The 18,475-nt window shown below is 39.2% G+C and overlaps 1 protein-coding gene across 3 annotated transcripts in view; it reads left to right on the forward strand.

Moving 5' to 3' along the window:
* gbf1 (golgi brefeldin A resistant guanine nucleotide exchange factor 1) overlaps positions 1-18,475 on the forward strand; it is a 101,059-nt gene that overhangs the window by 47,356 nt on the left and 35,228 nt on the right. For all 3 annotated transcript variants that reach the window (XM_029521955.1, XM_029521954.1, XM_029521956.1), the window contains 11 exons: positions 5,188-5,242; positions 11,150-11,297; positions 11,694-11,923; positions 12,411-12,576; positions 13,019-13,230; positions 13,467-13,565; positions 13,669-13,863; positions 17,305-17,497; positions 17,608-17,745; positions 17,842-17,930; positions 18,016-18,218. In XM_029521955.1, the coding sequence (XP_029377815.1) occupies positions 5,188-5,242; positions 11,150-11,297; positions 11,694-11,923; positions 12,411-12,576; positions 13,019-13,230; positions 13,467-13,565; positions 13,669-13,863; positions 17,305-17,497; positions 17,608-17,745; positions 17,842-17,930; positions 18,016-18,218 (1,728 nt within the window). The remainder of the gene's footprint in view (positions 1-5,187; positions 5,243-11,149; positions 11,298-11,693; positions 11,924-12,410; positions 12,577-13,018; positions 13,231-13,466; positions 13,566-13,668; positions 13,864-17,304; positions 17,498-17,607; positions 17,746-17,841; positions 17,931-18,015; positions 18,219-18,475) is intronic.

An 18,475-nucleotide genomic window follows, 5' to 3' on the forward strand; every position in this document is an offset into this window, starting at 1 on the left:
CTTAATGTGCTAGCATTCAGTATGATAACAGTCCATCATTCTGAAATGTTACTTGACCTATTTATGAGGACTTGAATTGAAACATAGTCCTCGTTAGCATAGCAGACGGTCTCCACCTGTCACCTGTAAGACCGTGGTTCAATTTTCCGATGAGGAAACAACACCAGCCACAAGACAACCACATGCCAGTGGTATTGTGCCGGTCCCAAGCCTGGATAAATGGGGAGAGTTGTGTCATGAAGGGTATCTAGCATAAAAAGTGTAGCCAAATCCAATCACCGACACACACACTTGAATTGAAACATGGATGCTGCTTTGAGGCAAGTACTTTTTATGTCACTCATTAAGATGAAGGACAGGACAACAAAGTAAGCAGCAATTTCAGTTGCAAATTTAAATATTTGTTACCATAGATGCAGGATTTATCATCAGACTAGTGTTGCTCTCTTCCATCACCCCAAGTAAATCCTTAATATCTGTCTTGATAATGTTGGATATGTCTAGGAGGAGTCAAGGAGTTTTCTCCGCCCCTATGGGGGACCCCATCCTTTCGGGAAGGAACAACCCCCTACCCACCAACAGGGACAGAACCAACAGAACAAGACTGTTCTTGTTCTTGTTCTTATTCCTGTTGGAAAATTGTTCTGTCCCTTTTGTTTCTGCTCTGAAGACCTTAACGCATCAGTAACGTTAACTATAGGAAATACAGTGCACGGAGATGCTTTAAGTTACTTTACTCCATCAGACAAATGGTGGAAATAATTACCCTGAATGTTAATGGAATTCTCAAATTGAGTAAGAGGAATAAAATGATTTCAAAATACTAGAACAGCATAAAAATCCATTAAACTCGAATATAAAAATAGAGAAGAAAATGAAAAAAAAAGAAAATAGACTAAATATATGCGCAGGAAATTCAGAAAAAATTAATGTACACTAAAAAAAATAAAATAAATAAAACTATGAAGGAGGCAGTAAACATGCTTGACTCCTCATCTTTAAATTGCGAAAACAACAAGCAGATAATACAGTTTATTCCATAAGGGACCCTGTGACTAAACAAATACATTGCAACATTAACAATATTAAACATTTTGATGAAAAATGGAAAATTATACACTCAACCACAGGTAGATAACAACAGCAAAATGGAAGACTTTTTGAAATCAGTGAATCTGCCAGTCCTCTCTGAAACTCAAAGCTGCTGTAACAAGACTGAAAACAAATAAATCCCCAGGCACTGATGGATGCACAGCACGATGGTGCAAAGGCCCAAAACATATTTTCACACCTATTTTAGTGAAAACATTTAATTGGGTTTTGCAGACAAAAGAGGCACCAATCTCCTGGAGAGAAGTGACAATATCGGTTATTCCAAAACCAGGAAAGGATAAATCAGAATGCACTAATTATAGGCCAGTTAGCGTCCTAAACCTAGATTACAAGTTATTCTCTTCTATTCTTGCTAAAAAATTTGACAAGATTCTACCACAGATCATACACTTAGATCAAACAAACAAAACAATCTCCAGGCTATGCACACAGAAAAAGCCTTTGATTCCATGAGATGGACCTTCTTATTCAAAGTAACTGAAAATTTCGGCTTTGAGACAATAATACAAACAATAGAAACACTATATGAAAGCCCATCAGCACGACTGAAGATTAATGGAGAACTCTCAGAATCATTTACACCTGAACGTTCAACGAGACAAGGATTCCCACTGAGCCCTCTTCTCTTTGCTATCTTTATTGAGCCTCTGGCTCAAGAAATAAGACAAAACGAACTAATCAAGGGGCCAAAAATGGTAGATAAGAAATTGGTGTTATTTGCAAACGATGTATTAATATATTTAAGTAACCAAACACAATCCCTGCCAGCACTAATGGCGTGTTTAAATGAGTATGGCTCTCTCTCAGGTTATAAATTAAATATTCAAAAAATGCTGATTCTTAGTTTTGATTATAATCCTCCTACTGATCTCCGTCAGGAATATCAGATAAACTGGAATGAAAAATCTATAAAATATCTATCCCTAAAGATCTGTCAAAAACAGCAGAAATTAATTATAAATTTCTCAATAAGGAAATTAAGTAAGATATCCATAGATGGAGCTTGTTATCATATCTAAGCCTCAGCCCAAGTATAGAATCCATTAAGATGAACACCCTGCCATGGGTTTTATATCTATTTCAGTCATTAGAAGCACCAGAAAAACAATTCCAAGAATGGGACAGATTAATTTCCCAGGACACCCAGGACACGATACAAGATAATTCAGCTGTCAAGGGAAAAAGGGCTAGGTCCTCCTATTTTAAAAGACTATTACAAGGCAACCCAACTTAGGCCTTTAATAGGCTACTGTAACCCTAGCTACAAGGCCATGTGGAAAAATATTGAACAATGGGAAAAGGAGCTCCAGTCACTGTGTTGATCATCCATCACATCCATCCAGATCCATCACTACACAAATATCTTACAGATCAAGCTCAATCATCCATGGATCACTAATTCATTACAGCTTTGGAGTGATGTATTAAAACAGCTCAATTTAAAAAATACATTTGAAATCTTAAAATGGTTTGCACAAGATCCACAATTTACACCTAGTCAACATGACCATAGATTCAAGGAATGGACCTCCATGGGGCTGACAACATACCATTCACTAATAAGTAAAGGTACGGCTTGGAGCTTCCAAGCTATCAAGGATAATTTTGGCTTACAGAACCAGGACCACTTCAAATACCTGCAAATAAGAGACCAAATTGGGAAAAAAATTATGAACCAGAAAATTATATTTTACAGATATTTGTAAAAGCTTACCAAGATGGACCATACAAGAAGATAATTTTAACAAACAAATTTAACAAAGTAAACACATCTAATCTAAAATCAAGATGGGAAACTGAGGACAACATCATAATCACACATGGGGAGCTGGAGCGAAATTTTTAAACAACAATGGAAAACAAACTCTCCACTATAGAGAGAATTTTCCTGGAAAAATGTAATCTGCTATTTTTGTACTCTGTACCAAAAGAAATCATATTCCAATCAGACAGAAAGCTGGAGAGGTTGCGGAAGCAAAGAGGCAAATCGTTATCATATATTTTGGGGTTGCCCTGCTTCGACTCAATTTTGGCTATGCATACATCAAATCTTAGAGACTGTGTTTCCAACAAAAATAACTTTGTTTCAGTCCGTTATATCTGGTTGATCTTGAGGAGCTGGAGTGGAGGAACAGAGAGAAATATCTACTGAGAATATTATTGGTGGCCTGTAAGAAGTCCATTACCAAGAAATTTATAAGAGGGAAGCACCTAGTATAGATGAATGGATTGATATTGTGCATAGCATCTTTGTGATGGAAATAATTACTATTAACCTAAGAACACAAAAGGAAATATTTATTGAAAATTGGCAAAACTTAATCACATATATCTCTACCGTCAGACTGGACTTCAGGTAATCGCTGATTGGACTATCATTAATACTTTTTATTGCTTCACTCTCTTCTTTACCCTTTTTTTTGCTTATGTTGCTTTCTTTCATGACTGGAGGTGTTTACCAGTCTCTCTGTGTAAGTTTTTTCTTTCTCTGTGACATTTCAACACTATGTTTCTATGGGTCTTCATGTTCATTCTTGAACTCAAGGCAGACAAACACACTGGAGAGACACACATGCTGTCTCTCCAGAAATGTTCCAGATTATCAGATTCTCGTTAATTAAATAGTAAAGTAAAAAGAAAAAACAAGATCAAAACTTCCATCTCAAGTTGCATCATGCTTTCAAATCAGCAGGATTGCAGAGTGTGTCTGTCATTAGCAGTGGTAGCTGCACCCTTCTTTTTTCATGTGTTAAATTTCACATTTCAATGCTGGATTTGGTAATGCATTGCTTGTCCCTGGAGGTGCTACGGTTAGTTGTGGGCTGCTGTCTTAAGTTTACCAGTTTCTTCCATTCATAGATTAGACTATTAGTATTATCAGTACTATTAGTTTAATAGATTGGTATCACTGGTGCCATCTTGCCAGGGTAGCACATTTAATCTTTAAGTCAACTAATCATACACATTCCTAACACACACACACCCACCATCCCCACAAACTCCATTTAGATGCATCAGAATGCCAGTCACATTCAGTCACAGACAAAGGGATGAGCTGCACGCTATATGATCTGCATATAGATGAAGTTGGTCTTTCTTTTCGTGTCTTTTTCTCTCTCTCTCTCTCTCTCTCTCACTCACACACACACACATTCAGAAGCCATCTTAGCCTCAGATGTTAGACAGAAGTGATCAGAAAATAGGCTACAAAAATGCTTTTCTCATCTGAATGTGAAGCAGACCTGGAGAACAAACAGAGCTCTAATGTGGTGTGACTCACCTCTTCAGCGTAGGTGAATGTCTCCACCAAGAGTATTTGATGCAGAATTTATCATCATCATCAAGTATTGTTATCTTTCCTCCTTTGAAATCCGGAGTTAATTTTTGCTAAGCTTTTCACCTCCCTTCAAGGGACCATCCTTGGCCTGTTTTTATTCATTGGCAGAATGCTGTATAGCACCTTGTTATTGTATCGGATCTTGCTCACAAGGTTTCACCATCCCATTATAGAAATAGAAGATTATGGGAGCAGGAGTTATCAATAGAGGTTCATCTGCAGAGGCATCTCTGCATGTGAACTGGACATACAAATGTAGAGTGGCCTTTTAAACTCTATCCTTCTCATACTACTTTCACACAGACATGCCCCACATCTCATTTTACAGATATTCAACCCTCAGCCCCCCACTCGTCTGTGGACCCCCCTTAGAATAGGTCTTTGCTGGTTCAACCACCCCAATTAAGGAATAGTTAGAAGCAGCTATTTGGGATCCTTAGATTGCCTACTGAGAGTATTAGGCATGTTAATTTGTTGGACCTACAGATCATCCAATAATAATGCTCAGCACACTCTTTTAATGCTTTGTTGGTGTCAGAAAGTGGCTTTTGACCCCTATTGTGTGTGTAAGATTCTACAGTGAAAGAAGGATCAATTAACAGTTCCTAGTGGCATCAGCAACATCATGAATAAAACTTTTGTGAGGACGATGTCCACATTGTTTGCAATTCATGAACAGACATTAGTCAGAATCAATATTATTATTATTATTATATATCTTTTTTTTTTTTTTTCAGACTACCACAGTTTAAAGAAGAAGCCAAGAGTTATGTGGGTGCCAACATGAAGAAGGTAACACAGCTGATAATTTGAATGCGTTTGCTTATTGTTTTGTTTTGCCCCCCCTTCAACTTTACTGTCCTGGATTTTCTCATTATTGTTGCATTGCTCTTTGGCTTTCCGTCGGAACTTCCTGTCCGTGAGTGTTTTTTTTTTTTTTAAACAGATAATGACGTAATAGCATAACTTGATTAATATAGATAGAACTTTATTAATCCCCAAGGGGAAATTCTCCTAGTCAGGAGCTCATCAAAATAAAAAATAAAAAATAAAAAAAAAATAAAAATAACATTATCCAGTTAGCAGGGGTTGAAATCTCCAGATATTAATACAAGTACCTTAGAATATTTAGTCAGTATGCTGGCTACAGTTTCATGGAAAGGTTAACATGGAACTTCAGCAGTTGCCTTGGGTGGAATGTACACAGTATATACACAGTATATACAATACACAGAGTATTGTAATGATATGTATGAATTCTCTTGGTACATAGTATGGTCTCATACCAACTTCCAATAATTCAGTATCTGGACAGCACATCTTCTCCTTGACAGTAACAAAGCCAGTTTTCCTCCTTTCTTCTTTCCACTAGATTTAGTGTCGCTGTCCATCCATATGAGAGTGAAGCCAGGTAGTTCCACACAGGAATCAGAGATGTTTTGATTTAACCAGGTTTCAGTAAAACACAAGGCTGCAATCATGGTATACTTTCTGAGTCTTCACCAATATCTCCATCTCATCATGTTTGTTGGGCAGAGAGTTGAGATTTCCCATGACAATCAATGGCAGAAAGGGCTTATATCTCCATTTCCTGGCCTTCACCTTTGCACCAGCACGGCAACCATGAAAACACCTCTCTATCTCAGCTGGAATCGGGTAGTAGCCTCCAGATTTGCCCAGTTTCAATGAAAGAAGCTCTTCTCTTGAGTAAACCTTTCTCCCCACAGAAATAACCATCAGCAATTGACAAAAAATTATAGAAATACAACAAAGATATTGTAAAAATTGAGAGCTACCAGACTGCTGCTTCTTGTTGAAGCGCATGTTCTAGAATGAATGTTGAACTTAATATGAATTTGGCCTAAGTACCAAGATCACCCACGTAATCTCCATGTATAGTAATCAGTGGCACTTTGATTGAAATTACCTAAAGGTGAAATGACCTTGATTCTTTTATCAGTAGAACATATAACTCAAAGTATGGATATACACATGTGGTCTAATCCTATTTCTCTCTGTTTATTTGTAATTTGCTTTTTGGAAATGTCAGTTTGTGGTTTCCCATGTTTCTGTGCCTGTCTTGTGACCCTGAACATTCAGGATCCTTTTTTACGTTTTAGTTGCCATAAAGGTAAAAACAGTCAGTGAGAACTTGTATCATACAACAAATGTTTTAAATCCTACAATCAGCATTGCACCACCAAGTTGACATTTTACAACAGTTGAATATACAGTGCTTCAAAATTCACTTTACTTTTTGAATATATCTCTCTGAGATACAAGGAATGAGGAATTCAATTAGAAGTAGATTAGGTAATTTGAGGGAGATGTCATATTACTATGTACTACACTGCTATGAGAGGTCTTTTATAACAACTCGTGCAGGCAAGCCAGTCATATTGGGGAGGCAGGGCTGTAATTGGCTCCATCTTCCAAGGTTGTGTCCTTTGCACACACATGGAGATGTGACATGCCATAAGTGATTCCAAACTGGACCGCAACTAAACTCTGTTGTGGGGCAGTTGAAAAAGAACACATCATACAGGGTAAAGAACTTGACTACTGATAGCATGAAAAAATATGAACAAATACAAAGATGCTTATAATGGGTTAAAGCCAGAGTAAAAAGGGACCATGCAGTTTTCCAAACATCAAATCTTCACATCATTCCATGTCAGTTAGCCTTTAGGTGTCATATTTGTTATAAAATCACAAGCTGCTTGGGAGCCGCTGGGGGAGGGTCTCTCGGCTACCTTAGGAGTTGGTCTTGGTCAGCCTGCACCGGCTACAGGGTGGTAGCTAGCTACACCTACATAAGTTGGGCTAGCTACGGTGCAGAGCCATGACTGTAACTCACTTATTTTTGCCTCCGTTTCTACCATCATCCTGCATCTATGACAAGAGGTGCTATCATAAAAGGAGGCAGAAGAGTAGCTAGACATGAGGCATACAGCACAGGAGAGGAGGGGGAAAAGGAGGAAGAGAGAATGGAGAGAAAAAGCTACAGACTATTTCAGATTGTATGGTTTGATTAGTGGAGCAACAGTAATGTCTATAAGCTTAGGAAAGGGGAGAGAGATTGAGTTTTACACCAGTGTAAGTGTGATAACAGTTTGCTGTCGATTGATCAGGTGAATTGTAAAAAATAGCAAAGGCAACACATGAGGTGACACCGAGCACAACCACCAGTGACTGGAAATGGCGTAACACGCTTACCACAACCCTGAATGAACTCCCAAGGGAAGCATATATAAGATGAAAAGGATTAGTAAAAGAACAGAGCCCTGTTGCACTCCATGATTAACTAAAGTGTGTGAGGAAGAGTAATTCTTAACAGTGATATATGTCTAATGAGTATAATTTGAACCAGCTCCTTTGATACCAATTTCATATTTCAGCCTTTGTAGAATACTATGGTTTTCTGTGCTATGATTTACTCTAAAACCTGACTGAAACTCTTCAAACAAGCCATTCCTATGCAGATGTTAACATTATTGGCTTGCTACTGCTTTTCAAGAATTTTGGAAATGAACGGGAGGTTAGATATGGGTCTATAATTATCCAAAACATCTGGATCAAGGTTAGGAGATTTGAGTAGAGGTTTAATAACAGCAATGTTGAAGGGCTGTGAAACATAACCAAGAGATAAACTCACATTGAACAGATGGAAAGTATGGAAAAAACATCTTTAAATAAAAAATCTAAATAAAATCTTTAGGTGTCGGGTGTAAGAGACAAGTTGATGGTTTAAATGATGGGACTATAAAAATTAGCTTGGAGAGATAAAGATGAAAATATTCCAATTAGAAAGCAGGTGTTGCAGTTGATTGACAAGCTGCTGCATTTGATTGTGAACTACTTCCAATTGTAGGCAAAAGCTGTTGAATTTTGCTATGATTTTACTGGTAAAAAAGCCCATAAAATCATCACTGCAATCATCACCAACACAACCATGAGCTATGATTTTCTGTCAGCCTGGCTAAAGTACTGAAGAGAGACATGGAATTGTTTTTGGCTTCTGCTGAATAGCAGGAGCTGTAAAAACAAACAAGTTCATGTAAGAAAGATAATTTAAAGTATTAATGCTGAAGAATCGTTTCCTTGCTCACCTTAAAACCCCAATAACCATTCACTATTTGGGTCTGTAGACTTGGCAAGAAAAGGGAACTTTAAGTGCTTTAATTAAGAAACTATCTGTTACAAAAGGCAAGGCAACTGATGTAGACGATTTCCACAGCCATATTAAATATTGCTGCAGCCTTTCTGTGCTTGTGAATTCTCACATTAGCTTATCTCTACTTGATTTACATTTGCTTGACACCCTCATGCATGTTTCTGTCTTTATGATGCCAGCCTTGAGTTCTTCATATGATCTCATCAGCTTCAGCATTTGTTTTCAGATAGATGTTAAGTACAAAACAGATTTAAAAATTTCTGAAATGATCCAGAAACACAATACCCACTCAAACGGCCATTAAAAAAATCAGCCCCCTGTGTCAAAGCAAAAAGGGTTAGAGGCTCTGACTCATGCGTGCAAGCCTATGTCATGTTGTCTCAATCTCGAAAGGACCTATATATACCAAGGAACCAATTTGCAACAGTCAGTCTTAAGAGGGATATTCCTGGCTAACCAGTGCTGTAGACTGGGGCTGGAGTACACTAGCGGTCTGCGATCCGCCTTTTTTCCTCCACCATCCGAAGCAGTGCATCATGGGCCTCTCTCCAGCTCTTCTAGCACCTTCGTAGGTGGGCCTGGACTGAGGGGACAGCCAGCTCCCTCTGCTTCAGAAACAGGGATGATTGGTACCTCAACCTGCCTTGAATGGCGGCAACCTGGTGGTGGACGTGGTGAGGGTGTGAGCTACTTCCAGGTCAAGATTTAATTTCATGATAATGTGATGGAATTTATGTTACATTCTACCACCCTCAATACTTGATTTTTAAACATAAAAAATAGTCCAGTCTTGAGTATTTATTAAAGGATTTTGGAAAAAAAAAAAGTATAATCTCTTTGTTTTGGGTGGAAGGTTCTCCATAAGTCTATCAGCCCTATTTCTTTGGCTGCTCCTCTCATTATTTTAGCAGCTTGATATGCAATCTATCACTTTCTGCGTCCATACTTGGATCCATAACTAAATTGAGATCACCTACTTTGTTATCCTTTGGCTTTCTAATACTATTGTCTCAACAACTTTTTTTATTAGGTCTGGACCGTCTTCAGGTGGATTGTAGACATTCATAAATGAGGCTAAAACCTTACAGATCTTTCCAACTATCATTATATGTCTTCCTTCTTTGTCTGTTATCATCCTTTCCAGCATAAAAGCTATTTGAGGCATAATTAAAATAACAACTCATCTTTTTGAAGATTTATATGAGTAATAGACTGGGGCCTTTGTCAGTTTCTCAGGTTTTTAATGTTCTGATTTCACAAGGTGTGTTTCCTGCATATTTGGCTGTTCAGCTTCTTCAAAGTCTATGCACGCTGGCATCCGTGCTGTGTGTGTGTGTGGGCCATTGTTGCCTCTGATTAACATGTCACAGTATCTTTGGGGTCAAGCTCAAGGCATAAGCTACCCACCAGCTCCTTCAATAAGTCTGCTGACATTAGGTAATGTCTCCCCGGTCTCCTCCACTATCCAATTGGTGCTGGCAGGTGTCCGGTCTGGGTGTTGGGTCGCAGGTCCTCCTGATCCAGCAGATGATGCGCTCCACTGATAACACCTGTGGTATGCAGGGCTGCAGTTGCCTTCCTCGCCAAGCTATATGTCTGGGGTCCGCCGTCACCAAAAACGTTGCTGGATAGATGAGATGGGATTTCACTCCTTTCTCTCGCAGTTTTTTTCTTATTGGGGCATATTGGCTCTCTCTCTGCAATTTAGATGAATAGTCTTGATCAAAATAAATCCTCATAGGTTATTGTTTTTCTCGACCATGCAAGTCGAAGGACTTTCTGGCGTGTGCCCCATGTCAAAAATTTTACTACAATTGAGCGCCCAGCTGGTCTACTCTGGATGGGTTTTCTCTGATATGATCTATGTGCTACCACAATCTCAAGTTGTTCCACTGGTATCTCCAGCTCCTCCAAGATGAGCCCTTTCTGGAAGCTGACCATCTCCCTCTGTTTTCTCCTTCACCTGGTGAATCCTGATGTTATTCTATCTTGATTTGTTCTCCAGATATTCTAGTTTTTCAGTCACGTCTTTCTTGCTGCAGCAAGTGGGTCAAGACTTTAATGTTACTTGTCTCTCTCTCTTCCAAATTTGGAGATGTCAACTTCCACTGTGAACTGCTTCTTAGGGTCTTGGTGGATGAGAACTAGTTTTGTAGAAAACATTCTACAGAAAAAAACTTGTTCAGACCAACCGAAAGGGGTCTTGGTGGAAGTAGTAAGAGGTGCAACCCCAGGAAGCGTTAATAACTATTTGCGGGCCTTCAGTGTGGGCCACTCATTAACAGCAGATTTTTTTTGGGATCCTCCCGCACCTGCCTGCTCTCAAATATTTAACCTAAGAAAGGTTAAGACTGTGTACTGTGTACTGCATTTCCTGCAATGCCATTTAACCACCTTAATTGACTGGAGAGTCTGGATGTTATACTAGGAGTGGCTAATGTAGCCCTCAGACTATCAGCCTAGAGTATAAATGAGATTGCTCCAGAGGTCCGTTGAGGTCATGTCTTACTCAGTCTTTCCCTTAGCTGAAGATGCGTGCTGGTGGAATGAGTGAGTCATCCAAATGGAAGAAGCAGAAACGGTCACCAAGACCACCACACCGCATGGTCCGAAGTCCCTCTGGTCAGATGGACCCAAACCCGTCCAGCTCCTTGAGCAACAACAATCTTGCAGGTGAGTGACCATTGATTAGTCATAAGAAACTAACCAGTGACCCCTTCTCTGCTTTCAGGGCTTTTTTTTTCTGTTAGAAGTAAAGAATTGCTTCATATTGACCCGGTTTTGTTCCGCAAATAATGCATTCAAAAGGAGAAGAGTGAATAAAAACCCTGAATGATGATCAAGAAAAGAGACTTGAACCTCGAGGAAATTTCCCAGCTCCCCTGACATAGCAACTTAGAGAATACTGCATGGAAATTAGTTTGGTCAGTGAACTTATTCCAAAGAAAACGAAGAGTTTGAAGCCAAAGGGTGTCACTTGCATCTTATACGTACATTAGTGTAAGCATGTAAATGGTAAAACACGTGTGTCATTGTATTATTATTGTGTCACTACGTCCAATTTCTTAGGTGGGGTGCTGTTCATTGAGCAAGGGTTGTCCACCTCAAACTTAACAGCTTCAGACAGTGCTGGCTCATCCATTTCCAGCCCTACAACCACAGACAGTGGGCTGGACACCTGTTCCAAAGCTACCTCCAGGGAAGATCTGTCTGACCTTGAACAGTGTAGCTCATCTGCAAACACCCTGAGCACTGCCACCACACTCCTTGGGACCGAGCCTCACTCTCAAGATGCACAGGTATTGCATTTATATAAGAAGAAAAATTATGTTTTGAAGTGCTTAAAAAGTGCTTTAAGAAGTGCTTTTGAGCCACAAAATTAGAATTATTTAATTAATTCATTCATTCATTCACTGCTTATCCGTATCCACGAGGGCGGGGTACACCCTGGACAGGCCAATACACAGACTTAAGAGATGAAGAAACACTCATTCTCATATGTATGGGCAATTTAGAATCACCAATTAATCTAGACATAAATGTCTTAGGGCCATGGGAGGAAACCAGAGGAAAGCAAGGGGAGAACATGCAAACTCCACACAGAAGGACCTTGGGCCTGGGAATTGAAACCACAACCTTTATGCTATGAGGCAACACTAGCCACTGCTGCTGTACTGCCCTATAATTATCATTAACTCTTGCAGATTTTCCTTCAGGCCATTTCTGAAATCATTTCTGTTGTGCCATGATGATTTATGCTTTTTATTCGATTTGCCTTTGGTGTAGACGAAGGGCAGGCAGAGTGAACCAGCTCAGTCGACCTCAGTGGAGTCCATCCCAGAGGTTCTGGAGGATAAGGACATAGCAGAGCAGTCTGACAGCACCTCTGTCCATGACATGGATTATGTGAATCCTCGGGGAGTCCGTTTCACACAGTCTACACAAAGAGATGGTAGGGATACCGAAACCTTTAACCTTTGATTTCATGCTTGACATCAGTTCCATGCTTTTAAGATGAAAAGGACAGCGGTGTGGAATTATTTCGGTTTTTAAAAAAAAAAAATGATGCTGCATACTTCATGGGGCAACATTACAAACCTCTTCCAGCACTTAAAAAAATGCCATAAACAAAAATGACAAAAACAGCATTTACAACAGTTGAATGGCTAAAATGCCGAGCACCAGGGCGCCATACATGCCAAGACAGGCATCATTGCCCGACATATAAAATAATATATTTTTTTTTATTGCATATTAAATCGCAGTATTGGAGAAAAATAGATTATTTTCCTAAATTGTCCAGCCCTACCTTCAGATAATCCTCGAATCCTGCATTGTGCACTAAATTTGTTTTCTAAACACGCTGAAGGAAATTTCTCTTGCCTTCCTTTTAGGGGTGTCCCTTATCCCTTATGGCCTCCCATGTCTAAGGGAACTCTTTCGCTTCCTGATCTCATTGACCAACCCACATGATCGGCACAACACTGATGCCATGATGCACATGGGCCTACAGCTACTGACTGTAGCACTGGAGTCGGCACACATTGCTAATTACCAGTCATTATTGGGATTGGTCAAAGATGAGCTCTGCAGACACCTCCTACAAGTAAAGTAGAATACGGAAATGTATACGTGTTGAATGTGTTGTATTGCTAGATTAGCAACTTTAAGTATAAATAAGATTTTTTTGAATCAGGTAATAATTCTACAGTAGATTTAAATTCATTTGTGTATGAGCTGTGCTTGATAAAATATTAGGTATTAGATACATACAGGGATCAATAATCTCTGTACTTTGTTGTTTAATATACCTTTTGGCGACTATTTGTGTTTGTGTTGTAGTTGCTGAGTGTTGAGAGGATGAACCTGTATGCTTCCTCCATACGAGTTTGTTTCCTGCTTTTTGAAAGCATGAGAGTACATCTAAAGTTCCAGCTCGAGGTAGCAGGTTGCTTTTAGTGTTTTTTTTTCCCCATCAAACTATTATCATGTTTAATTAATATATATATATTAATTGAAATTCATTTGTATGCTGAACTGGCAGATGTACCTAAAGAAGCTGATGGACATCATCACATCAGAGAATGTAAAAATGCCATATGAGATGAAGGAGATGGCTCTAGAGGCTCTGGTCCAGCTGTGGAGGATTCCTAGCTTTGTGACAGAACTGTACATCAACTATGACTGTGACTTCTACTGCTCCAATTTGTTTGAGGACCTCACCAAACTGCTGTCCAAGGTATCATCTACGTAAGCTTATTGATCATGATGGTATTAAAAACATGATGATTTATTTGTCGTAGTAAGCGTCCAGAAACTCCTGCTTGATCAGCCAGATTGCAAGTGCAGAGACTTGCTTGAGCACCTCTCTTTTTTTTTTTTTTTTTTTTTTTGGTCATTAATCTTAAACAGTCAATATTCTGAATTGGTCACATTGTTAATTGATGTCAATGTGTGATGTTTTAATAGGCAAAGATTAGAGATAGACTTATGAATACTTTTCAGATATTATCTAAAATAGTTCTATCTCTCTCTATCTACATTATCTATACATATACATACATATATATATATATATATATATATATATATATATATATATATATATATATATATATGCTTAGCATGAATGAGGCTTTCCCATGTTTCACCATAAAACTGTCCTTATATATCCAGCCTAAATTGTCCAATCAGGTTTAGATTCCCCACACATGATCAGTTATGCCCTGATCGAGTCCATGTATTAATAATCAGTCAGACTTAGAGCTCCACCAACTGGACACAGGGAGTCACTCTCAAGGACCATGCTTCAAAGGTCAACAAACTCCTCCTACAGTAGCACCACCTTGAAAATGAAGAAAGTCAGGCCCCTTGCTCTAGACTCACTCAGATGAACGAAAAATGGCACAGATATGTATCATTGCAATCTGACCAAAAACGTCTCAAGGACCAAAACCCTCACTCAACAGTGTTTTGTTTAGTTTTTTTTTTTTTTTTTTTTTTTTTTGGAAAATTTTGATTTTCTTTTCTTAGTTTTGTTGTTTTCCATGCCTTGTACTTTAACAAACTCCTGCAATTTTTATCCAAATGTCTTATTCACACTGTATCGCCTCAAGACCATGAAAGTGTGTCTAAAGCTTTTTTTGTCCATTACATGGAAATGCGTGACATGGTCATGTGGCAAGTTTTTGAGGCCTTGCATGGTTTTGACATATAAAATGAAGTCCTCATAATTTCAGCATACATTGTCCAATTTGGTCTAAATTTACCACACATGATCAGTGTCTTTCCTGGAATAACTCTATGTATTAATATTCAGTGTTCTGCCCCAGTCTAGGGGTGCCTAGAGCACAACATGATAAGGCCCCATATTCCCCAAGTCCCAAGTAGCCACCGATAAAACAACTGTTGTAGCAATGGATGGGATTTTATTTACAAAGTGCACTATGCACAATACATACACAAAGATAAACTAAAGGTGAACGCTACGCTTCAGGGTGAACCAAGGCCAAAAAAACAAATAAAAGATTCCTAACTATAAAACAAAGGGCTTCCAAAACTACTCAAACAAAAGATAGAGGACTTACCTCCCTACCTAACAAAAACAGGAGAAAAACACCATAAACCAAAACTAGCAGCCCACCCCTACTGCTCACAAATTCGTATTGCTAAACCAAGCAATCTAGTGTGTCCAGTTGGGAAAGGGGGAAGATGAGCGAATGCCAGCTGTCACCTGACATCCGCCACCTTGCCTCCTTTTATCTCAGGTGGCTCTTGTCGTCAGCCTATCACAAGCCAGGCTGGAACTCGTCCACCAATTGGCTACCGGCTGTGGCACACACCTATTTACATATTGGATAGAACACAGACACAGGGCGCACACACACACACACACAACAGGTCCAACCCACACTGCCATGCACTTTTAACAAACATAATGACCCCAGTCATAACATTCAGTCAGGCCTAGAGCTCCACCTACTTGACACAGGAAGTCACTCTCAAGGAACACGCCCCAAAGATGAAGAAGCTCCACTTGCAATTATTGATCTAAAAGACTTCACAATCACTCAGTATCATCTGAAGACCTTGAAGATGAAATGCTATCAAAATCTTTTTTGTCTGTCATTTCCAATTTCAATGTGGCACCATAAGACAGGAAGTGCTTTTAAGTCCAACATACATTGTCCAATTGGCCTCAAATTCACCACACATGGTCAGAATCCTGCCCTGAACACATCTTTTTATCAATACTGAGTCACACACAGAGCTCCAACTACTGGATACAGGAAGTAGGCAATGCAATGAGTATTGTTTCAAGACTTAGAAGATGAAAAGTTATCAAAATATTTTTTGTTGATTACATTTGTTTGGCATGATGATGGTGTCAATTTAGATGGGTCATCATAAAGAGAAAAGTCCATGTAACTCTAGTATGGTGCAATGGGTCCCAAATTTCACATGCATGATTAGACCAATACTGAGCCATATGCAGAGCAGCACCTACAGGATGCAAGAAGTAAAGGCAAATATATGTACATCATCTAATTTACATGATATATACAAGGTGTGTTCTCCAAATCTTTCACAACAACATGGCATATAATTGCAGGGTTCACTGTAGTGCCACCTAGTGGTCACTCATGACAGTAAATCCTTACAACTCAAACATAAATTGTGAAAACAGTATGAGACTTAACTTAAACAGCTACGTGTGATAATACTGAGTCACACTCAGTCAAGAGGAAATAAGCCTCACAACACAAACATAGAGTTGCATGATATTCATAGATTGTCTTCTTCATACCCTGCGCTACGATATGACCTAAGATTGGTGGTGTTCTGTCATGCTGCACAGTAGACACTCGAGAAATATTGCATCGCTCCTCACCCTCAGCAAAACATGTAGTTTTAGGGCGATTGAGTGGGGGTGAGTTCTTTGGCCTCCAAATTACACTGGCTTGCAAGGGGCCATTCATTAGTTTGGACACACTTTCTCATTAAAATGAATAGTAAAGTGTGTCCAAATTTTTGGCCTGTACTGTAATTTTGTAGGTCTTTATTTGAATTTCCTTGAAAAGGACGGTCTCCAGGTGCTCCATGACAAATATTTAATTAATTAACTTAAAGACAGTAAGAAATTGGCAGCACAGCGGCATAGTGGTTCACGCTGTTGCCCCACAATAAGAAGGTCCTGATCTCAGATAGAGCTTGTATAACTTCTCTTGTTTCTTTCATTGTTCAAGTGGATAGATGTGGCAAGTATTCAGCATCAGATCTAAAGAAAAAAGACTCACACAAACATTTGTGTGGCCCACACTAATGGGCACAAGCCATTCGTATTGATTAGCAGCTGAGGATGGCATTCTAACCTGGACAGTTGTGTTCTGAACGGGGAAGACGTATTTTATGTGGACATGTATCAGTTTTTTAGTGAAATAAGATGTTACACATTTGAAATAGTTCACATAAATCATTATGTGGTGGCTGGTGTTGGTGTTGTGTGGAATTATTCCAATTAAATTATTGCATGCGAAACATCTGTGCTTTGTGACAAGACTTGATTTCTTCCTGACCTTTTCTGAGATGTATAATGCCAAGTAAAGGTTCAAATTATGAACTTTAAAGTATTTGTCTTCAACAACTTCTTGTTTGCTGAAAAATTGTTTCTCCTCTCCAGAATGCATTCCCAGTTTCAGGGCAGCTCTACACAACCCACCTCTTGTCACTGGAGGCTTTGCTGACAGTAATCAACAGCACTGAAGCTAACTGTCAGGCCAAGGTTCTCAGTAGCACAACTCAACAAGACCAATCTGATGCACTGCTGGCAAAGGGAGAAGGTTTAACTGAAAGTGGAACAGAGACTGGCACTGGTACACAGACAAATGCACACACTTGCAAACACCTAGCTCTGATGTTGGGCATATTAACTGAAAATAGAAATATGATTTGCTGATGTTTTTCTGTTATATTCTGTTTTCAGATCTTAATAGTCTGCGCAGTACCAATAGTGTCACTCTTTCACAAGCTGAGAGTGCACCAGCATGTCCACCAACCAGTGGATATTTGATGGCAGAGAAGATGAAACTTGGTAGACAAGATCAAGGAGATAATGATGCTGGTGAGACTTTTTTTATTTTTTTATTTGAGCAACATTAGTGAGTGAATGTAAGTAGACTAATGCAAATTTACTAAAATGAATTACATTTATTTCCAGTTGAGAAGAGAGGCTCAAAGAAGCCTCAGCGTTTCTCATCATCTTTACCTGACTCCCAAGAATTGATGGACATTAAAACAAAGAAAAAGGTAAGTTGATTACCTTTGATTAACGTTACATATTCATGTGCAGTTATAATATCTACTACACCTTCAAACTGCTTTTCTTGCCCAGTTGCTGATCACAGGCACAGAGCAGTTTAACCAGAAGCCCAAGAAGGGAATCCAATTCCTGCAAGAAAAAGGCCTTCTCAGTAGCCCCATGGACACCAACCAAGTGGCCCAGTGGCTCAGAGAAAACCCCCGATTGGACAAAAAAATGATTGGCGAGTACATCAGTGATCGCAAGAACATGGAGCTCCTGGACAGCTTTGTGAAGTAAGTGGGTTCCACAGATATACTGCAGACTTGAACTTTCTGAGATAGACTGAGAGGGAAGTGGGCGCATGAACACAAATGTCTGAGGCAGTAGAAACTCTCATTGAATGGACTTGATGCTGCCATCCCCCTACTAAGTAGTTTGTGAAATGTTCAACTGAGCAGGTCTTAAAATTCACGCGAAAGGTGAGCGTGGGTTCCTAGTGATGCCATCATTTCTCCTGCATGCTCTACACAGATGCCACTATTTCTCTTTG

The sequence above is a fragment of the Echeneis naucrates genome, chromosome 15, assembly GCF_900963305.1.
Source record: "Echeneis naucrates chromosome 15, fEcheNa1.1, whole genome shotgun sequence".
Classification (NCBI taxonomy): Eukaryota; Metazoa; Chordata; class Actinopteri; order Carangiformes; family Echeneidae; genus Echeneis; species Echeneis naucrates.